Source organism: Sinohyriopsis cumingii, chromosome 2 (genome assembly GCF_028554795.1).
Source record: "Sinohyriopsis cumingii isolate HCF-2022 chromosome 2, ASM2855479v2, whole genome shotgun sequence".
NCBI lineage: Eukaryota > Metazoa > Mollusca > Bivalvia > Unionida > Unionidae > Sinohyriopsis > Sinohyriopsis cumingii.
The window spans coordinates 137023869-137048680 of record NC_142962.1 but is presented as its reverse complement, the minus strand read 5'-3'; the positions used below and the strand labels follow the sequence as shown (position 1 = coordinate 137048680).

The 24812-nt window shown below is 33.5% G+C and overlaps 1 protein-coding gene across 1 annotated transcript in view; it reads right to left on the bottom strand.

The window, feature by feature from the left end:
* LOC149805912 (uncharacterized) overlaps positions 1-24812 on the bottom strand; it is a 273589-nt gene that overhangs the window by 223297 nt on the left and 25480 nt on the right. Inside the window, exons 10-27 of the mRNA XM_089934933.1 lie at positions 24595-24709; positions 24059-24207; positions 23371-23577; positions 22815-22949; positions 21805-21972; positions 20023-20225; positions 16406-16535; positions 14151-14230; positions 11592-11688; positions 10300-10425; positions 9456-9526; positions 8363-8603; positions 7499-7714; positions 6890-7006; positions 3593-3736; positions 2901-3080; positions 1537-1674; positions 967-1167 (exon numbers count right to left, since the gene is read on the bottom strand). Of these exons, the coding sequence (XP_089791059.1) occupies positions 967-1167; positions 1537-1674; positions 2901-3080; positions 3593-3736; positions 6890-7006; positions 7499-7714; positions 8363-8603; positions 9456-9526; positions 10300-10425; positions 11592-11688; positions 14151-14230; positions 16406-16535; positions 20023-20225; positions 21805-21972; positions 22815-22949; positions 23371-23577; positions 24059-24207; positions 24595-24709 (2718 nt within the window). The remainder of the gene's footprint in view (positions 1-966; positions 1168-1536; positions 1675-2900; positions 3081-3592; positions 3737-6889; positions 7007-7498; positions 7715-8362; positions 8604-9455; positions 9527-10299; positions 10426-11591; positions 11689-14150; positions 14231-16405; positions 16536-20022; positions 20226-21804; positions 21973-22814; positions 22950-23370; positions 23578-24058; positions 24208-24594; positions 24710-24812) is intronic.

Sequence of the window (24812 nt, the reverse complement as noted above, 5' to 3'; positions counted from 1 at the left end):
ACCAAAAAAAGAGTTTCCTTATTTGTACACATTTCATTTTTGGTATAGTAAATACCAAGTAAACCAATTAAATAATCACTGATAAAAAAGTTGGAGGAAAAACTGAAAAAATTAAGTAAAAGAACATAAATTGTTGTCAGTTAAAAAAAAGTCACATTCTTTTGCTTGGATATATATAACATCAGCAATGTATCAGGAAAATTCTGTCCATAAAATTTACTTTCACCTCAAAACATCTTAATATAAATAGTGATAAAAATTTACAAGAAAACTAGTAAATTAAATATTTTACATTTTTTCCCCACGTGCATGAAATGATTAATACTTGATTGTAATTTAGACCCTGACATTTTTTCTGTACTTTCACAGAACTAAAGAAAGAAAATTAGCAATGATCAATCCTGGAAGTAATTTTATAAATTATGTTACCATATTGGATAATGTGTACATGAGCTAATGAATTTAGGTTCATAGTGAGTAAATGGTATTATATGAATTGCTTCAATTCCAGAATTTTGAATTCTATCCAAATCCTTTTGCCAAAGCAATAACAACAGCATACATTCCTCATGAATAATTTGAATCTTTCATTTTTTTCAAACCTGCCACCTTTGTTTTCACCTATGTACAGCCTAAATAACTGAATTCTCATTTAGTATATTCTTTACTGCTGAAAACTGTGTTCAGTGTACCAATCTATTATACAGGTGCTGAGGAACTTTTCACCTTATGTGTGTCTACATAAAAACTCCCATTAAGAAGTTCATCTCTAAGATCTAACATGTCAGGGAATTGTCAATATAATCTGGAATGGATAAGTTTCACTAAACAATTGTAATTATTCCATAAAGCCTGGAATGGTTGGATTCTCTACAAAAAATACAAACCCAAGCCAATAATGGGAGCAAGGATCAGATTTTTATTTCTTACCCCAATGCAAGTAGAGTATGAAACACAAAATCTTACCAATATATCCAGATCTTCTGCTGACAGGGTGAATACTGCTTGTCCAAGTGGATCATTCTCAGTGATAGAAATTGTGGTCTGGAGATTTGCTGGAAGGTTTAACCATCGTGGATCTTGAAGGTTACGATTCACATTCACTGTCACAGTTGCTGTTGCTGTTTTACTTACGATACCAGCATTATCTTTGGCACTGATTGTAAGCTGAAATGAAAAGGTCATAATATGTCAAAACACTGATGTATTATGCAAAATTGTACTGCACTTATGCTGAATGGCAGAAAATAGTACACAATTACTATTATTGGTGCATTCTACAAGCCAAGCCATATTATATGAGAAAAAAATGTATTTTTTCACACTTAGTGAAGCAGAAAATGTTACATATTAGGATTACAAAACTATAAAACATAACTGTATGCATTTTTAATTAACCATATTATTTTGAACATAAAGGCTGTGAAGAAATTTTACATTATACACAAACTAAAAGAAACTAAGATACTTTATATGGCACCTTGCACAGTTCAAAACTAGTCAGAGACAATAAATTAAAGAAAAAGGCATACTCACATAGTAAGTCCTTGCTGTATCCTTAGTCAACTGGTCAATTGTGATGATGTTGACACCATTTCCAGCTGGATTAAGTTGGAAATAGCGACTGGCTATGCTGTCTCCCAGAAGCTGGTAATTCAGTCTTCCATACTCTCCCTGAAATATTATAAAGCCTCCAATACATTGTTAAATAACACAAAAATATTAGGGCCGTTCCAGTAAAACATAAATGGGACCCAGGGAAGGCACTTTTAATGTGCGGTACTCATCGATAGTTGCAATTAGAATTTTCTTATAATTTTAATATGACATATGTGAAATGAAAGTACCCTGGTATATATGTTTAAAAAAAAAAAATGCCTTCACTGGGTAAGATGTCTGTTTAAATGGAACAGCGCTTATTAAAAATACAGTTATTTTGAAGTTTACTACAAAAACTAAATAAAATTATGTTCATGCATTTATATTTTACCTTGCTTCTTCTTAATGTTGAAAATGTTTCACACAGGATGATAAAACAATCTGCAGATGAAGATGCCTGCATGTTTTTCATTTCTACTTGTTTTCTTTCGTGCTCTAACAAAATGTAACCTTATCTTGATCAAGACTGAAGAAAAGGAAACTTCATTTCCCAGATTAAGTATTGAGGTTACTATACAGCAACCTACCCAGTAAGTTCAACTAACACTATTATCTTGACCACCTCAGGATTTAGTAGAATAAAGATTACAACTAGTGAAAGACAAAGAACCTTTTGAAGCTTCTTTGCAGATTAAGTACTCAATCTTTCATAATATTTACTCTGTGAAAAAAAAACTTATACATGGATAACATCTGATTTTGACACAGAAGCCTTCAATTTTCTCTAATGCAGTTAAATCTTACAATTCTAAATTTTTGGTTTCTGTTGACAAAAATATGACCATTACATCTACTGATGTTCATTACTTTAAAATCGATGACACAATCTTCCACATTTAATTATGCATGAAAACAGACACAAAACTGTGCCCTATACACTTACTGGATCAGTACCTACCACCTGAATACTGGTGACAGCTATTGTTGTTGTTGCTATGTTGTGGTTTATGTTCACTCTGATTAAACTTGGATTAAACAGTCAAGCAGTGTTCCTTGTGGCATTCATAAATTTATTCTAACAAACAACAATAAATGAATAAATCTGACTTTGATACAGAATCCTTCAAGTTTTTCCAATGCAGTTAAAGCTTTACAGTTCTAAAGTTTATTATTTCTATTGATGAAAATATGACCTTTACAGCTACTGATGTTCATTAATTTATAACCAATCACACAATCTTCCACATCTAATTTTGCATGAAAATGGTCTTATGTAATAAAACCGTGCCCTGTACACTTACCGGATCATTATCTACTGCCTGAATACTGGTGACAGTAGTTGTTGGTGCTATGTTGTGGTTTATGTTGACTGTGACTGAACTTGGATTAAACAATGGCGCAGTGTTCCTTGTGACATTCACTGTAAATGTAGCCTGACTACTTAGCACAGGTGTACCTCTGTCACTAGCACGAACAATAATCTAGAATATAACAGAAAATACATATTGTAAAAACAGCAGTACGATAACGCTATAGTAGTAAATCTTGCATCTGAAGCAAATGTCATATTCATTGTTGCAATTTTGCTACTCACAATTATTAACTTCAAATATACTATTTGTTACCAAAATATAAAAGAATGCTCTTTATGGCTCATATGTTGGCACAATGTAGTATTTCATCATGCCAAAACATCATATATAATATCCAGTTCATGTACATTAATACACGGAAAATTACACATAGTGCATAGACAGATTAATGGAAAAAATAGTCAAATTAGGCAGATGCATACAGGTTTGTTAACATTTCAAAGTACTTTTATACCATTTCATTCACAATTTAGCTGAAAATGTAATCATAACCATTAATAAAAAATAATGTTTATTACTGAGTTAAAAAATGAATTTGTATGCAAAACCAAGAATCAATAGATGAATAATAACATTTACAGGTTTTCCTGCTAAAAAATTCAAGATGCACCTGTACCTACCTGATACTGATTAACACCTGGGTCATTTGTGAGGGATCTTTCTATCACCAGTTGACCATTATCACGATCAATTGAGAAAAAGCTTGATCCTGATGATGGTGTAACACTAACAATCGAAAACCTGATCTCGCTGTTCGATGTATTCTAGATAAAAAACAGAAAATGATGACCTTAACAACAGCAACAGAATCAAAGGTCTATTCCTTTTAGTTTTACATCTGAACTCATGATAAAGTTGCCATACTTATCTTCTAACGTATAAATTACTTAGATACAATAATTCTTTTTATTTAAATAAAACCTGCTTTACTTTACAATCATGTTAAGAAAATTTATCACATGGTTTTAGCCTATAATTTACCAATGCTATCACAAAGAAACTCCAGTTACTTAGCTCATCTCTAAAGAATTTTGTAGTCATCAGAATCCATTTTAAATATTTGGGACATGGGGCCACCCTGATGGGCCACTACAGCCATGTCTCAAAGGAAATGCATGCTGTCCACTCTTCTAATACTGCTCATTCAAATGTACATTGCACAGTTAACCTGTTGAGAGTAGCCTATAACAATATACTATATAAAGTCAATGACATGAAATATATACCACCAAAAAAATACATTTTTATTGCTACTTTCAAATGCACTGGTCAGAAAATGGCCTTTTGTGGAGATTAATCTGTACAAAGCAAACAAACATCTATGTGGTCATGAGCAAAACACATATCAGACCTGCCAAAGCTGACGAGTCCATCTCAGTAAGGCAGTTGATTTTTTTCCATAAGATTAACCAGTTTTCAGTAAGGGCGTAACAAAATATCATTAACTGCTACTGTAAAGCTGGAAAATGTAATTAAGTTATATGCATCGACGATAAACATTATGTTCAACTGAAAAGTTTGTAATGTACGTGCAGACTTCATTTACCACTTGTACAGTTGCACAAACTCTAGTTCCAAACCCTGTGCAGCTCAATGACTTGTTGCTATCTCTCAACTTTATATAATTCTTGGAAATTCTTTCCATTTCACATAAGAACACAATCATATCTCCCGCCATGAGACATACTCAAATTGGCACACAATGTCCATTAAACGTAATTGTGTCCTTTCCAGCTTTTATTCACAAGAATCTGAATACTCCTTTTTAATCTTCTGTGTTGATTATTAACACTTTTCAAAAAGCTTATTTTCCCTTTCATCTTAAACATGGAGGTATAATTTTAAACAAATTCCAACAGAAGCACTGGATTAAGCACCGCTTTCTGGATGACTTTTTTTAAAATTCTATGATCAACTGTTTGATCATGCAGACACTTCGCATGAATAAATAGGTGCAGTTTAAAGTGTCTGGGGTGCTGCTGTTAAGTTAGTCTGGTTCCCTAACTAATTTTACTAATTCTAAGATGAAACCCGGATCCAAATTAAATATGGATCAACCAATTATCCGGATTTTTTGGCAACAATCATTTTTCTGTAGTTTTTGCTAGTATGCCTAAGTCTGTATTTTAAGGGTAATTTTCATAAGACTTACAGCAAAATCATTAAGAGTTGGCAGGTTTGACATATACTTACACTATATCAGTCTGGCATCAAATGAAGGTCACAGTATCCATCTTTGGCTAGTAATAACACTGATGCAGCCAATTCTCAAGTTTCATAAACATGAATATTAACCACACAAAAAAAGAAATGAACTTTAAACACAAAATAATTGAATCATAAATATATTGGTCACAGTGCAGAACTTACCAAGATGCATCCCCATACCATGGTTCTAGGAATGAAAGTTTACATACAGCATGCCAACAACCAATGTAGTCATGAGCTATACATAAAAACTTAATTAAAGCCAGTAAATGGTGAAATATAGTTAACAGTGACCTTCTTTTGTTGAAAGGGTGAGTGTAGTTCTTATAAAAATTCATTGTCTCATCAAGTTTCTTAATATGAAAGAAAATTTCCATAATCATGCCAAGAACCTATAGTTTATCAACACAACATAATAACTTTGCCAAAGATGGCATGCCAGATAAAAATTAAGTATAGGTAACTGTGACCATTTGTTGTATGGGTGGGGTATTAACAGTGATCTATATTATGAAGTTTCATGATTCTGACTCCAACAGCGCCTGGTAAATTAAAATCAAACACAAAATGTAACTAAAGTCATTGATGTGTGAAATATGGGTTATAGTGACCTACTTTGGCAATGAGGGTGTAGCATGTATTAAGTTGCATTCCCTCACAATGGTGCCTGCTTCTAGACAGGATAGTAGGTATCTGCATAAAAAACTTGTACAGTTCTGAGCTAAATGCAAACTACAACCTCTGTCAGTACAATATCAAATGTCGGTCACAGTGACTTATTTGATTGTTAGGGTGTGGTACTAACAGAGATGCACTTTAATAATTCTAGCATGAACATGGCTTTGATATATGGACTTCAAACACAATTTTAGCCAATCATTGAAAATATAAAATAAGACGCAATGTTACCAAGTTTTGCCATACAGATACAGTACTCATCAAGGTGTCCCCTTACCAATTTAATGCTTCTATGTAGAACAATGTGTACACTGCATGCAAAAACCTTTGTGATCACAAACACATAAATTTAACCTAGGCTAGTAATTTATGAAATGTAGACCGCAGTGACCTATATTCATAAAGGTGCGGTGAAAAAGGAGTGCATAAACTCATCCAGTTTAATGATTCAAGTGTGAACTGAACATAAGAAATAAACGTAACACACCAAGAAAAAAAAGAGTATAATCAGTGATTACATAGCTCATCTCTAATTCCACAAGTCTTCTGCAGCTATTTTAAACGTCATCATGCAGAAAATAAATTTTTATTACAGTGATCATTGCCCTTTTTATAATTAAATATTTATTTTACAATCTATAATCTTTACATATAAATTTTTAATAATTTTACAATTTTAAAGTTAAACCTTTAATTCCCAATACAAAACAGTATTGGTTTAAGATATTATGAAACCGCCTACCGGCTTGCCCACCAATTAATGTACCTACCTTGAGTGACCGGATAAAAAAAAGACTTAAAACAATTTTTTATAAATCACTTTTTTCCACAACATCAAAACAGAAGTGATAAGTCTGTTTAAGAAGCTATTACCAATGTTCACCTCTAAACACTACCTTTTTTCTACAAAACAAAGTGGAAGTCAATATTCCTTGTTTTCAGTACATGTATATACATAAATAATTCTGTATTAAGCACCATTGGAACAAAGTGAAACTATGATCAAACCATGGTACAAACTTCACACTTACTGTTGCATCAGCATCTGTTGCTGTGGCAGTTACTAGGACACGATTTACTTCAGCATCCTCAAACACCTGAACTGAGGTAACAGGCAGTAACAAAACTGGGCTGTTATCATTTTGATCCTAGAAAAACAAGATGAAAATTTCGTGATTTTTTTAATCTGTTTCATGTTTTCTGAATATTGTTTTTAAGTCAATATTATTTTGCTGTTAGTATTTTCACCATGTTTTTATTCAGATAATCTCTTATGCTTAGCCTTTAATAATTATTAACATGTACAATATATTCTGATCAAAAGACTATTAAATTAAGATAATTTACAATCATTATAATAACGGGACTGAAGAGTGACATTTTGCTTGTCACAAGTCTATTTTAAATCACTAACTGGAAATGTGTAAATAAATGAATTAGTAAAATAAAGGTTCCAAATCAGCCATGTATGTTATGACTATATGGATATGACTGGGATAATGAGATGCCGTAGTAAACTTTTGTTAAATTGAAAGAATTATAGAATTACCAATTCCAGGTATAGATTGTGCACAATGATATTTCATGCTATCGTGGAATGTCTTAACTGAGGAAATCCTCTACATCCTTCATATGCTTACCAGAACAGTGACTCGGACAGTGGCCGTGGATGATGGATTAGTGGACCCTTGACCATCAACGGTTGTTACAAAGAATTCATAGTATCTCTGAGTCTCATAGTCCAAAGCAACAGCAGTATTAATTTGGCCTGATGCACTATTAATATTAAATGTTGTTGCTGTGGCCGGTGATAGGAACTTGTACTGAATATTATCAACTGCATCTGCATCAACAGCCTGTGAAGAAAAATGGATGATTTTCTTTCCACCAACAAGTAGTCTTAGGGCAGAAACAACTTGGGAAAATGCGGTTTGATAGAAATGATGATAAATTTTGAGGTACCAAAATAAATAACTTTGCCTATGAATTTTAAATTTTTTGGTCTCAGAAATGCAATCTGCATAAACACTGATGAAAATATCAAAATAAAATATGAACAAGAATACAACAAATAGATGTTTAGTGTAACGAAAATCTACATATCTGATTAAGCATTATATCAACAAATATGTAATAAGGTTAAAACCAATTATAGTGACAGGCAAGCAAATTCTGGAGGATCTCTGACAACTTTCTCTCCCTCACATGTAGACCATCCTTTCACTTTGAGCATGCTTACTTTTAAAACTGGCAAAATAATGTCTTGATCTGCATTTTATTTTAAACAGCTGTCATCTAAGTGTCAGATTAATTAGCTAATTATGGACACAGGTTTTGAATGCCTCAAAACCAATGGCATACTATGCACCATATTAACCATCAATTTGCATCTGATTTATTTTGTGCCTATTTGTTCATTCAAACTTCACTCTTTAACTAGAATATTAGCAATTTAAAACTTTATTCATCTTGACTGAGAGAATCAGTCTGCCAAGGATACCTACGGAAACAAAGACAACAAATGCATTGGCATTCCCTTCAGCAACATTCGCAGTGAAGATTTGCTGTGTAAACAATGGCACAGAATCCTGTACATCCGTCACCAACACGGTAACAGACACCGTTCCTGTTCGAGAATCACTGGCACGATCAACAGCCAATACTTCAAATATATACTGACTTTGAGACTCATAGTCTAATGGTTGTAAAGTAGTGATCTGTCCAGTAGTCGGGTTAATGGCAAAGCTAAAAATAATAATATTACAAACATTTTTAAAAAATGCCGTCAAGGTTTAATTATAAATTCATAATGATGATTTGATGATTTTACAGTTTAACTATGAAGTTTAACAACTTGAAAAATACAAAGTATCTAGGAAAGTTCATGCTGTTGAGAAAATGCTCCCATCTTTGAGAGTTTGACAGATATAATTGATGGATTAGCTGAGGAGGCATTATTGCTTTGAGTACAAGCAATTATACAATGTCTGTCTTATACAAACTGCACTTCTCTAAATGTGCTCTGTAAAAGATCTATTTGACATCCAATTAACATGGCTCAAATTTCTTACAAACATACGATTTCTTAATAATCTTGTGAAATTATATTGCAAATTTGTGAATTCTGATCTTCATGCAATTATATTACTTGATTTTGAATATGGATATGAACTTAAGTTCTGAAGATCTGATCCAACCAGGAATTTCCCCTTTTGGAAATGAATTCCATCAAGTACAAATGAATTATAAAATATAAACAATGTCAGCATTGGTCTCAATCCTGCTTAACAACAAATTATTGCCACTCCATTATATTACTGAGAATAAATGTTTAAGTCTGACATAATTTAAAACTATAACATAGTCCTTCACTGAATAACAGGTTTTATATGAGTCTAGTGTTGTTCTTTTGCTTTTAAAATGGGGAAGTACTGAAAGAAAATTATTAACACTCTTCTGAAACATTAAAAAATTACATTTAACACATTTCTATCTCTCATTCTGTATGTACTGAGTGGCATGAAAATAGAGGGACAAGAGAAGATGGAGAAAGCTGTTGTCAAGATTTAGAACTCCATCCTATTAGTACAAGCTTACAAGCTATTAGCCAGGTTCAGTCTGTAAGTAAGTTCAGAATTCACAGTGTTAGGCTGATCAGCATCTGTTGCCTGTAATAAAAAGTTTAATATTTGTAAAATATGCTTGTATACACATACCCAAAGCAAATTACCACGTCAACTACAATACAGTAAGGGTTCTTACACTAGTAGTCTACATTCACTCACATGAACACTTTCACTGTCATCTATGTTATCACTTCCTGACATGATGCATAAGGAAGCACTGAATTAGGCAGGAGAAAAAAATAGGACTTGAACATAGGCAAGATATACAGATCTGGCTATAATGCAGGCATGCCAAAAAGTAATACTGACTTGAAACAACAATAAGAATGAATATAAAATTCTTGTGAATTTGACAAACAAACTTAACTTGCAAAAACTATTATGATATACACTATGATGTAAAACAGTACACACATTTAGCAAGCCAATAACTAATTAATAACACTATGATGTAAAACAGTACACACATTTACCAAGCCAATAACTAATTAATAACACTATGATGTAAAACAGTACACACATTTACCAAGCCAATAACTAATTAACAACACTATGATGTAAAACAGTACACACATTTACCAAGCCAATAACTAATTAATAACAAACAATCTGGTCTCACATAAATGCTGTAAAGACCAGATCACTTAAAGATATTTTAGAAATACATGGGTTGCCAAGTGTCAAACTTGAATAGTGTCAGCTCTGAGGGTTTATCAAAAATTGCTTCTCTTAACATTTAATCTGTTGAAATGAAAGATAGAAACTCCATCATTCAGGGTTTCCATCATGGATGGGTGAGAGATAATATTACTTACTGTTACAGTTCCAACACTGCTGCTAGCAGGTTGATTTTCTGGCACAGTAAACTGGTACTGGCTGGGAAAGACAGGACTATTGTCATTGACATCAGTTAGGATGACAGATACTGTGGTTGTCGCAGACTATTAACAAGATGAAGTACATTTGTGTAAAGAGATAATCAAAATATAACTGTACATTTGTGTACAGAGGTTGTAAAAAATATAACTGTACAATTGTGTAAAAAGATAATCAAAATAAAACTGTACATTTGTGTAAAGAGATAATCAAAATATAACTACATTTGTGTAAAGAGATTTATCAAAATATAACTACATTTGTGTACAGATATTATAAAAAATATAACTGTACAATTGTGTAACGAGATAATCAAAATATAACTGTACATTTGTGTAAAGAGATAATCAAAATATAACTACACATTTGTGTAAAGAGATAATCAAACTATAACTATATTTGTTTAAAGTGATTTATCAAAATATAACTACATTTGTGTAAAGAAATAATAAAAAATAAAACTGCATAAATTGCATTTTTAATAAAATGCTTCTCGATCTTTTAAAATAAATAATCATAATGCAAACAAAATTTATGAAAACCTTTGAAAACTATAAGTAAATATAATTGCTGTAGTGAATGAAACAATTATATTGCAAAATACAAAAATACAGAAGATTAGTTAAATTACATATATAGGAATTTTCAGTACATTGTCGGGAACATCAATCTGATGCCTCACAAATACTTTCATGTTGTAAAAACATTTGTAGAAATTATTTTCACTATAAAATACAAAAAACCTCAAATATGTAAATATTTCTTTAGCAGTTTATGTTTTTTAATGTTACAGGTAATAGATAACTTCATTCAGGGATGGGACAAGTCATTTGACAGAAGTTGAGTTACTTCAGTAATCTGTGTTGAAGTGAACTTTATTCAGGGACAGGACAAGTCATTTGACAGATGTTGAGTTACTTCAGTAATTAGTGTTGGAGTTAACTTTATTCAGGGACTGGGCAAGTCATTTGAGAGATGTTGAGTTACTTCAGTAATCAGTGTTGGAGTTATGTAGGTCTGACTGTATGGAACTGACAGATGTTGAGCTTTAAGTGTTGGAGTTATGTAGTTTTGAATTGAGAGATGTCGAGTTACTCGAGTAATCAGTGCTGGAGTTACATAGGTTTGACTGTATGAAACTGAGAGATAGTGTTACTTAAGTTATCAGTACAGGATTTGCAGAGGTTTGACTGCATATATAAAAACATTCTGGCATATATGGCAACATTACCAATGGCAGAGGTGTAGTGGTGTCCCTCACTGTAACTGTTAAACCATAGGTGGGGGTGACTTCTCTGTCCAAGCTTCCTACGGTTCTCAACTGACCACTGCAACAAAGAACAATCACAATATGTCAAATTCAGATTTAATTCTTTAGATAAACCCTGGATCTGTAATCTACATTTAATTCACCATGTAAATCATACATACTAAAATAAAGGAGATTATGGAACTATTCTAACCATATCATAACAAAAATAACAAAGTGTCTTCAAATATGTTTCTGTGAAATCAACCAATTGGTGCTGAGGTGTAAATGCAAGCATCTAAATTTTGATAAAATAAAAATGACATTATTTGGATATTGTGTGCAGGTCATACCTAACACTGGATACTGTTTGTACTATCATTTCTAACATTAGGATACTGAATGTAAGGTCATTTCTAAAATTGGATCCTGTTTGTAATGTCATTTCTAACATTGAATACTGTGTGTAAGGTCATTCCTAACATTTGGATACTGTGTGTAAGGTCATTTCCAACAATGGATACTGTAAGGCAGTGCTGTCCAACCTTTTTATCACCATGGGCCACTGAAAAATGTTTTTCATGAAGCAGAGGGCCACAGTAGAAAACTGAAAAGCAACAACTATATAGCTGCCCGAGCTCTGGCAGACCATTTAAAATCAGCCCACAGTCCGCATGCACAGGACACGAATTGGACAATGTATGCGTGTGTGTGTGAGAGATTTTGATTTTTAACATAACTTTAACAATTTTTCAGTCATATCGCTACAATGTCTGTAGTGTGGCAGTTTAGTGATGTCAAGCAATGAGCCATCATGCCACAGACATGTAGCATGATGTCCCACCTAGTCACATTATCCTGACACCAGGCTGACCAGTCCTAACACTAAACTCTTAATGCTGAGTGCCAAGCGAGGCAGCTGTTAGTACCATTTTTATAAGTCTTTCGTATGACTTGGCCAGGGATCGAACCCATGACTTCCCGCATCTGAGGCAGACACTCCAACCACTAGGCCACCAGAGCGGTCTGGATTGGATTGATAAAACCTCATATTTAGGATGCCGTGTGTAAGGTCATTCCTAACACAGGATATTGTGTGTAATGTTATTTCTAACAGTTGATAGCATGTAACATCATCAGGTCATTTCTAACATTGGACATTGTGAGCAAGGTCATTCCCAACCTCAGGTACTATGTGTAATGTCATTTCTAAAATTGGATACTATTTGTAACGCCATTCCTAACATTTGGATACAGTGTGTAAGGTCATTCCTAACACACGATACTGTGTGTAATGCCATTCCTAACATTAGAAACTGTGTATAAGGTTATTTTAATAACTTTGGATTCTGTGTGTATCGTCATTCCTAACATTGGATATTGTGTTAAATATCATTTCCAACTTTTGTTACTGTGTGTAATGTCATTTATAAACTTGGATACTGTGGGTAAGGTCACTTCTAACATTGGATAATGTGTCATTTTTAATATTGGATATTGTGTCTATGGTCATTCCTAGCATTGGATATTGTGTGTAACATCATTCCTAACATTGTATATTGTGTGTGCAATCATTACTAAGATCAGATACCATGTGTAAGGTAATTCCTACATATTTGCAGCAAGTAGTCTCTTTTTAGGTGGATTCAGTGTGTAGTTAAAGTATTTGTATAACTGATGGGATTCTAACTAATATTGATGAGATTTTAACTCCTATTGATGGTTATTCTAACTGTTATTGAGGGGATTTTATGTGCTACTGATGGGATTCTAGCTAATATTGATGAGATTATAACTCATATTGAAGGGATTTAAGTGCTATTGATGGGATTTAACAAATATTGATGAGATTTTATGTGCTATTGATGGGAATTATAACCGCTATTGATGGGATTTTAATTGCTGATGGGATATTTCCAACTGCTCTTGATGGTTATTCTAACTGCTATTGATGAGATTCTAAATGCTATTATACACAGACCAGTGGTAAAGGGTGACCGATAATACTCTTTAAAAACCCTGTTGACACAGTCTGTAATGTTGAATCTTATGGCAATGTTTGTGTCAATATGTTTCCTGGCATATGCCATAAAAAATTCATTCAGCACTGCAAACAGAGCAGACTTATTGAAAACGTGAAAATACACCAATTTCTTTTTTTTATTTGTTAGAATATTTATTTTTAGTTGAGTATAGTTTCAGGATAGTGGGACCAGAAAATGACATTTTGTATGCCAGCACATTCATTTCTTTGAAAATGAATACATATTACTAGGAATATCTCTTCTGCATTCTAATAGGTAATAAACAAATGGATCCTAATTTATTTGTCAATGGCCAAGCTGGCTAAAGATCTAAAGAAAATTATACATTCACTCATAAGAGACATCCTGACCCAATACATGCATTGAATTATGACATTCTATACATTATAACAGTGCTATAGCTCTTTTATTCTACCTATAAATTTAATAAGATGCCAAATATCTAAACTAAATAGAAATGAGAGACACAGTCATGCAGACTGGCATGCTGACTTACCTGCTGTCAATATTGAATTTACCAGCTGCATTCCCTGCAGTTATGGTGAATGAAAGCACCTGACCATCAGGATCTGTTGCCTAAAATAACCAAAAAAGGAACTATTTTAAATCTAACTCCAGACACAGAAGAACAATTTTTATTTAAATAAACTGAATTTATTCAGGGTCAACATCAAAACAGTTCATTCCAGGTGATGGTTTGTGTGTCTTACATATGACACAATACTTACAAGATGTTTGTACTGAGACCAGGATTTTATTGCCATAATGAAAACTTTACCTGTTCTCAGCTATAATGAATCAAATCTTTCCAATAACAAGAGTACTGTGAATGGCACATCATACACCCACCCCATGTTTAGTTGTCCACTATGTAGGTAACTGAAATTTTTACACTGAAACTATTTTTCTTCTCAGTCAGGGACTATAACCTTGGATCGTTTGACCTACACATAATCAACCTTTTTCCTTAACCCAAGTGCATGTCATTCACAAATAAATTTTGGTCCAAGTATGTGTTTAGGAACAAATACTTTTGTACAAGAACCATTATTTTCATTCTTATTTACAGTGACACTGACTTTTGGACTGCAACATCAAAAGCATGTTATCCAAAAAGGTTTGTAACCAAAGATTATGGAGAACTCAAGTTACTGTGCAGAATCCATTTTTCTTCTTTCAGAATGACCTTGACTTAAACCTTTTGGGCTCAATATCCATAGAGTTCTTCATCAGCTGACCTGGAAACTATCCACAAACTATGGTAACTAAAGATAGTGGTTAATTGGGTTATTTTACAGAAACTATTTTTCTTCTTTGAGTCACGGAGACCTTCACCTTTGAGCTTCTGACCCTAAATTCACTAGGACTTTTGTATACCCCAAGAGTAAGCCATCCACACAAAGTTTGGTAAATATAAGAGTGGAGAACTTGAGTTATTGTTTGAAAACTGATTCCATGTTTCAGGCACAATGACCTGAAACTTCTGATTTTTTTCAGCCGAATATTGTTCAGGTCTATTTTATCCAAGTGCAAGTAACCCACAAAGTTTGGTAACTGTACACGGTGGGCAGCTAATGTCATTGTGCAGAAACCAAACTGGTCATGCATGGACAAATGAGTGGACATCATAGCATAATATGTTTCACTGTATGGTAGACATATAATAAACACAATAAACTTCTAAAGATAAATTATATAAATTGTTTTCTTAACAGAGAATTAAACAAAACACAATAATGTTTCCATCCATCATGATCTCGCATTGTTTCAAGGTTGAAGGAAGTTCATTAATTGAAAATCATTTTTCTATTTTAAAAAATGGAGAAAAAAATGAACTTTTTACCTTTAGGTAGAGGAAAAACGATGATAAAACAGTGAAACAATGTATTAAATTAAATATGATATCTTTTATGTTAAAGTCTTACACTTTACAACTTACCTAAAAATTGTTTAAAGAGTTAGTTTATATCAGATAAGAATATTGATTTGATATATAAATCTGCAATTATGTGACCATAAGAAGGCCTTTTGTAAATTCACTTCTAAAGAAGATAACTTAATGTGAAACAGAGACCTGGCATAATTAGGAATCAAAGTATTACATTTGTATCTAGGTAGCTTCAGTGCTTCCAGCACGCTATCTGACATTCACAATTTATATTTTAAAAACTGCAGTATGTTTGTTTTATATTTGGTGACCAATACATTTTTTAAATAATTTGCAAAGGCTAATATCATTTCAAATATGGCTGAAATTTTTTAAAAATCCGGATATAAGAAAATGTCACATTTAGGGCACAATTCCAAAGAATCCTAATAAATTCAATTAAGAGGGTTATATAACAATGATGCATATAGCAACAAAAACATATTCATGAGGCCCCACCCACCCACTTATATCTTTAGATCCAAAGGACAGGATTTTTTAACAAGACATTCCTGTCTCAAGTTATTTAAGCATTCTTCCATCATAACAAAAACAGACTGCTTTGTTTTTTAAGAACCTCCGGATGACATCTTCATTATTTATTGTTATTCTAGGTTTAAGTACTGAGAGTTAAATTCACCTTGTTTCCGGAAACGATGACATTTAATTTTAACAACATGCCTATCACAGAAACAATAAACATCAGTGAAGTCAAAAATATGTTTTTCATATAAAATAGTGGATTTGTAACATAGTTAAACATTTTTCACATTTACCGATTTGAATGTTAAAACAAATTATCTTGGATTGTAATTAGTACTTACAGGAATTGTAAAGATAGAGGTTCCTGACACTGTGCCTTCACTGATTGTAATTGTGTACAATGTCGATGGGATTTGTGGAGCATTGTTTCCAGTACTGGTGACATTCACATACAAGTTCTTTGTTGCTGATCTAAATATAAGCAAAATAATGTAAGCTGGTCAACATGAAAGTAAAATAATATTGGGGAAAGTACTTTCAAATTCAATCAACCCACAACAGAAGCATTTTCAAAACAATTATGATCCACCATCAGACATGTTAGTAAAGAAATTTTAATACTGGGTTAGGGACAAGAGCATGCCTTTTTGGCAATTAGGGTTTTGGCTATATTAGGGTTTTAAGTCTGTCAATGCCATAGTCTGCTTGTATAGACATGGATATTTTCTTTTTAGATTCTTTTCTATTCAATTTATCTCAACCTTTATCTTAAATTAGCACAAAAAAACTCAGTGATGAATGTTTTTCCAAAAATAAAATAAAATTCTCTCTACTTTTTAGTTGCCTGTATTTAGAATTGGTATTCTACATTCGATTTCAAAATAGCACTGAATGGAGGGTTGACCAGCATGTGGTCTGCTTGTTCATCCAGCATGTACATTGGACTAAAAAAAAAACAGAAATTTTGGGCTCAAAATCACACTTTGGTATTTCCAGTTACACTTTCCCAAGGTCCAACAGACTATATACTTCCAAATCATTGCCATCACAGCTATCATCCGCCAGTACTTGAAAAATTAAATCATCATCTGAAGACAAACTATTTTGGGATTCAGCCATTTTGGTTTTCCAGTTGACCCATATATTAAACATGCAGTTGTAAAACTTCCTTGACAAATGTAAGGTTAAAACTACAATAAAATGCCTGTTCCAGGGCCCAATGTACCAATCAAATTAACTTTAACATTATTTATGTTAAAACGAATTATCCAGATGGGTACGTAGCTGCCTACCATAAACACTGCTGCTATGAGACCTATACTGGCAGAGCAACTGGCATCACAACAAGCACTTCAAGAGTTAAAAGTTACTGTATTTACCGTATATGTTGGGATACCATAATTGTTGGGACACCATAAATTAATTTTTAAAGTAATTTTTCATGCACTGTATGTTCTGGGACATGTAGGGGTTTTTTAAAGTCATAATGTGGGACACTTTAAATCTTTCAAAAAATTACTTGTCAGAAAATGCACTCCAACTGAAATTTTATTTTAAAAAAACTGTTTACTTGAGATAAATCTCTTAAATCCACTGCAGCATCATTTGTGTGTGTGTGTGTGTGTGTGTGTGCGTGTGTGTGATTTGGATTTTCAACACAGCTATAACAATTTTTCAGGCATATTACTACAATGTCTGCAGTGTGGCAGTTTATAGTGATATCTAGCACTGAGGCATCATGCCGCAGACATGTAGCACGATGTCCCACCCAGTCACATTATCCTGACACCTGGCTGACCAGTCCTAACACTAACGTTTTAATGCTGAATGCCAAGCGAGGTAGCTGTTAGTAAAAAATTTGTTAAGTCTTTGGTTTGACTCTGCTGGGGATCGAACCCACGACCTCCCGCATCCGAGTTGGGTGCTCTAACCACTAGGCCACCAGAGTGGTAGAGGATCATCTCATCAACAAAATCCTTCTCATGAACATGAACAATCCAAATTCTTCATCTTTCTCATGCCATGAAAACTTATCATTGGAGGCAACACATCACATGAAGCAGAAACTGCAAGGACTAAAGTAAGATTTTTTAAATCTGCACAAGTCATCCTAATTCTCACACTTTTAATCCCCATCAGATCATCAGTCCATCCAGGAATGAAACCACGGTAAACTAGAATTTCATCCATGTTAATGCTTATGTTGTCGGTGAACTTATCTTCTCTTCTGGCCTTCACAAATTCATCCAATGTCCTTATTTTCTCTAAATCTGCTGGGCGGCACTGGGTTGTTGATGTCCATACATGAAGCACTATATTGTGTCACTTTAAAAATTGTTCCATTGTTTCAAATTATTTTCAAAATTCCCATGAATACCAACATAAAGGAACCAAAGTTAGCTTCCACATCTTGGCTGACTTTGTATATTAAAAAACAAAAAACGGCACACTTAAAAGAATGCAAAGTCAGCTTCCTAGGCCGGCTTGCATTGTAACTTGCTTTAATAATATTTTTTGTAAGCAAGCAAAAGGATTGTCATTTGCACTAAGGTGAATGTGTTTTCAAATAATGATTTTTATTTGTGAGATACTGTCATACAGTTGACATGGTTATAATTCAGTCTTGGCTATTTTGCATTTCACACCGTGGCATGCGTAAATGGTAGATGCCTTCAAGCACTCAGTTCATTATTTCCCTCTTGTTCGTGATCTTGTTTGATCCAGTTTTCAGTCAGATAATGTATTCAAACCTTTGAGTACAACCAAACATGACTTGTTTCTTTATGGTCATGTTAATGAACAATGTGTCGTGTGTTATTGGACATAAACATTAAATGCTACAATATGGATATATTTGATTCTTTAATGCTGGTGATAAAAAAATAAGCATTTTATTTATCTATTTTATAACAATGTGCAGTGGGTGGGTGTGCAAATTTAACACATATTTAATTTGTTTCTTAAGTCTTGGGACATATGACCTAAGTGAAAAAGTTTCATCATTAAGTACTGGGACAGGAAAAAAATTATTTTATTGTGTCCCAATATATACAGTAAATATGGTAAATAAAAAATGCATACTGCACAGATTACACTTTTATATGCCTGATTGTGAACTAATCTGAGGGAGTTCTTGTGCATCACTGCTTTCAAAGTTTGTGAATTCATACAAATTTGGCAGACTCGCATGTCCTGGCAGCATTTCTGGTCCCTGTGTGTTGATTTGCCACAAGTTAGACCACTAAGAGGGGGTTTGTTGTGAATTTAAATTTTTCCAACAATCCAGTCTATTATTTCTGATTTTGTTGACACAACCCGCACCAGAAGTAATTTTTCTAACCAACCCTCCAGTTTCTGAATCAAAATAGTTGAAACACAACCTTCTACAGCAGTATTTTTAAAGTGCTGTCCTGGGAGTGGGGTGAGGGATATGTTTTACTGGAACAGTCCTTAAAACTGTGGAAAGATATGTAGTACATATGCCAAGTTAGGGAACCTCATTCAAATGCACAGAAGAATGCCTTTTAGAGACAGGAAGCAAAAAGTGTAAAGCCTTCTTCTAAACTGTTGGCTACAAATTAGCATACCTTGCCAGTGATCCCAATTGAAACAAAAAATACTTGGTTAGGAACTCAAACTATTTTGGTATCAAGACAAGAAATTGTTTCTATGATTACTGCCAAAATAGAATTTGCATGCTAAGAACATATAGCATACAACTTTAACTGGAACATACACACTGGCCTTCTAAATATCATACAATAACAGTATCCAAATTAATTTCTCTATCAAATGTTCAGTTACCATTATTTGTGTAGAGGAGGAGGATTCAAAAATTAATTGTGCAATATTCATAATTTAGACAATGGAGTCTACTTAAAATTCTAATTGTGGAAACAGAGGAAGGACATAATTATTGATGGTTATTAGAAAATAAATAATCCATCTTAATACTTACCTAATGGCATCTGGAGATACTGCACTATCTGAGGCTTTAACAACAACAACATAGTCACTTGGATAAGTGACCCGCCCACTGAGGCTGACATCACCTGTGTTAGTGTTGATGGTGAAAAAACCAGATGGTACAGCAGGTTCAACACTCATAATGGAATAGACCAATAATCTATTAACTCCAGAGTCTATATCAGTTGCATCAACCTTAAGAGAAGAAATAATAACAATAATTAAAAATTGTGTGGAACATGTTTCCTATTCATTCACTTCATAACTAGATAAGATTATAATTATTTATTTTAGAATTTTAGACTACATAGTCCATACATCTAAATTAAAACACAGATATAAAGAAAAAGTATTGCAAACAAAAGATCATATATATCTTATCTACAAGTATACAGACACATCTACAACAATGGACTGTGTCCTGTATCATTAAGAATGAAATATATAGCACATTTAAAGAGTAATTTGTTCCATCTACTAATAATATGAGAAGTTAAATGAATGTCATAGTTCCAGAGAGATTTCAATATACAGGTCTTACTATTAGATATTCTTGTCATCATTGAGAATAGATATTTTCTCATTACTTCATCAAAACTGAATACATTATAATTTACAAACATGTTGGCAGCACGGTTCAATCTTGGAAGGCCTAACACAAAACAAAGACTATTATAATAACCAATAACTAGTCTTATTTTCATACATTCACTAAAGTTTGTCCATAGAGGAGCACAATATATTGTGCAGCAATAAGATTTGAATAATCTAATTTTGATATTCAATGAACAATTCTTAAATTTACATATAAGCATGTTTGTTCGAGTACACAAAGATCTGTCCTGAGGAAACAATTGTCCATTCTAATCAAATAACTGAAGAAACTTTGGTTGATGGTCGTATTTTTCAAAAGCATTTTCAACCCACATTGGCTTTATCATGCCAAGGAAATGGAAGCTAAGTGCCTTTCCCAAACACACACTGGGACAGCTGACCCTGGCTGGCCTAGATAGGCAATGAACCTGTGAACCTTTGTGATTACAAATCTGACACTACCAGCTAACATAGTGCCTGGATAGGTACCGAACCCAAGAACCTTTGGTTACAGATCTGACACCCTACCATCTAGCATACTGCCTGGATAGGTATTGAACCCACAAACCTTTGATTTGAAGTGTGACACTTTACCAACTAAGATACAGCCTGAATAGGTTCTAAATTTGAGAACCTTTGATTACAAATCTGACACTACCAACTAAGACACAGCCTGGACTGGTACTGAACCCAAGATCCTTTCATTACAAATCCGACACTCTACCAAGGCAAAGCAGCTCCCTGAAAGCTTTGATGAAACTTCAAATTTCAAGGTCAAGTTTGAGAGGCTATCACTCAAATTCTGATAGAAAAACCTGAAAATCAAACTTAGCTTAATGCTCTGAACATAGCAACCATACCAACATAGCAACCATACCAAATTAGACCTTGGTCTTAACTAACCTAGAGATATCAAGTTCCTAAGGATAATCATGAATTTGAACAATTATGAAAGTGTTACAGAAAATCACAGCAGTTGGTGACATGTTGTGAATTCTGTCAAACTGATAGTTCAGACAAGAATGACAGGGTCTTCCTGTTAAGCCCACAAACATAGCATTGCTGAAAAATTTAAACAGACTGATCATGATGATGGTGGAAAAGTGACTATTATGTCTCACTTCCCACTAACATGTGCTTGAAAATAATCAATGTTTTGATGCTTGAAGCTTTTCTGTACCTGAGCAAGGAGCCTGGAGGACAAAGTATAATCTCCCTCAGGCACAGAAACATGGACTGCTCCAGTTGATGTAAATACAGGATCATTGTCATTCAGGTCCAACACCATTATAGTGACAGTAACATCTGTGAATCTTCTTTCAGCTGTATTAGTTTCTGTCACCCTCACCTGAAATAAACACAAAAATACAAGTGCATGGTCTAGACTGAACTTAAAGATACATGTCTTATCTAATGCATTAAAACTATTCTCTTCTCCATATTTCTGCTGTATTCTTTTAAAATATCTAATTGGTTCAGAAGTTCTCATAAACAGATTTGTATTGAGGCAGGCTTATTTTTTGCATTGCTAGGCAAAAGCAAAAACAATTCCTTCTCCACTAATAATGAATGCCTAGATCACAAGGTTAAAGGCAGTTTTTTAAACTTTCTAATAAAATCGGTAAGAAAAATCTTAATGACATGTATTTTCACTGCAATACTGTTGTTAAGATGTTCCTCTGGCACTTCATCACAACAATGATGTTCTCTCTCCTGTAAAAATTGTGGGAACCCAACCAGTAAAATATTAGTTTCTTCATTCCAAGTATTTCAATCAAGTTGTGAAGGTTAGATTGCAATGAGCTCAATCGCTATCTATCTATATATAAGTTAATAACAGGAAAAGCTCTCAAATGCAAGTTTGTGGTTAAAATTTAAAAGTATAGCACATTTGGGTTCTCCTTCTTTCCATAGTATGTTTTGTTAAATGAATTATATTTCCCCTTCAACTGCAAATAAATCTGATTATTATTTATCTGTTTTGTCAACCTGAATAACATTTCTTTAATATGAGCTTGTATTCTTGAATAATTCTAATATAAAACTTAACTTGGCAAAATATCTGAACTTAGAATGCAAAATTTCCACAGGCATGAAAACAATGTAAAGTATGCAGATGAGTAAGAATAAATTTTTTTTTTTTAAATGCCAAGTAGTTGTCAAATGTAAACACGGTCAGCAGCAACTTACATTAAATGTGGCACTTTTTGTGGTCTCGTAGTCCAGGTTGCCAGAGGCCAGGTAGATATATCCATTGGAGTCAACATTAAAAAGTCCAGTGCCAGTGGCAGCGAAGCTAAAGGTTGTTTTCTGACCAGATATACTCTGGTAAAAGAAAAATGAAAATAGCTGAAGATTTAAGTAAACTGAAATATATCAACAGCCTTAACCATTTACATTTCTTATCACTGCCTTTCAAAGACAGAAAACAAGTGAGAAGAATATGAAATGAGTTTGTTATTACTTTCCCTCCCTCACACACAGTTCTGAACTCAAATAAATGGACCAATATGCCAACTAAGATGGATCTGAGAGAAAACAACACTATAAAAGTGTTTCCAATTATGAAGAAAGAGGTGAATTTTCAAAAATGGGAGTTGTTTCTTTTCTTTCTTTGGGATATTTTGAAAAGGAGTAGGTGTAACTATGACTTCTGTAGAAATATAGATCTGTATAAACACCAATAATTTCAAATCATCCTTTTTGTGACATTACACTAAAGAAGGCAAGTAAAATATAAACATACATCATCGGGATCTGTGACAATCAGCTGCAGAGGTTTTGCCAATGAAGTAGTTCCATCAAGCACATTCTGTCCAAGGCGAGAGTTCTCATAAATATACCCTGTGTTGACTCCTGTTGCAGTGGTGACAGTTGGTGGACTGCTGTTGGGGACATCTATCTCTACAGACACTGTGGCTCTCTCCTCATATTTTCCATTGGCTTGGGTGGCCTGTGAATATAATAAAAGATGTAGACATATTCTCGTCCATGTCTATGATTCTTGTATCATTTCTGATCATTAAACAAAGTTACTTTGGAACTCTTCTTTGATTTGTTTATACTGGTTAAGATACTGATTGTTGAATGAAGTTTGGAACTCTTCTTGGTTCTCTGTTATACTGGTTAACACATCAAGATAAAACCTGATAATCTATAAAATAAACAAAGGTCACTCGGAGGGACTGATGCTCTACTGTCCAAAAATACATTCATTTAGTACTCAGTTTATTTCCCATCAATTCAAGCCCATTTCTACTTTAACTGGTGAGTGCTGAAACCATCTCTGATATTCTTGTGTGAGAAGATTTTCAAATTAGCCACTGTGGCAGCCATACCAGACGTAAAATCTGCACCATTTTCATTTAGGGCAGATATCATGCAATCTCTTTCATCCTGAACATGCAAGGTAACATTATAATACTGCCACTTACAAGAATGTACACCTCCACTCTCGTCAGAGTACTGCTTCTGGTTATTGCCCGTAACTGTGTCAAAGTTGCTGTGTAGATGTCCTTATCTCCACTGGAAACAGGTCCTGAACCAGCAACTGCGAAATAAGTCTCATAACCTACTGGTGAAGCTGGAAGTAAAATGTTTCAATGGCTTTATTAGCACAAACATTAAGAGCCCTTCCATTCCATTCAAAATGAATTAGGGCATACATATTTTAGCTTATTTTAAATCATCACAAACACTAACACCACCAACAAAATATAAAAAAGCACTGCAGCACATAACCGAAATATTAACTTCTCATTTTGCATGTAATCTGAACTGTGAGAAAAATAATGAACCAAAAGTTTAACCTATTAAAAATAACTAAAGATGGTCAGTAATGTGACATTCAAGACCCATATTTCATGATACTTGACACTGATGTCATGTGAAACTTGGACGAGAATAACTATCAGATGTAATAATAATAATAATAATAAAAATAATAATAATTGTAATCCAATTCACTAACTTCCTGCAATTCTGAATGTCAAAGGTGATCTGAGTGTATCCCGGTCTACAGCTCTAATAGTGCTAGCAGTCTGCCTGGTAAATCCCACTAGTGGGTAGATAGTCAATGGGTTTGTCTGAAAATAACATGTGAAAAAAGTAAAATTGAACATCACTGCTGTAAACAAACTTAAAGTAGTCATACTCAGTTATTAGGAAGAGAAGGGTTCATAAGCCAAT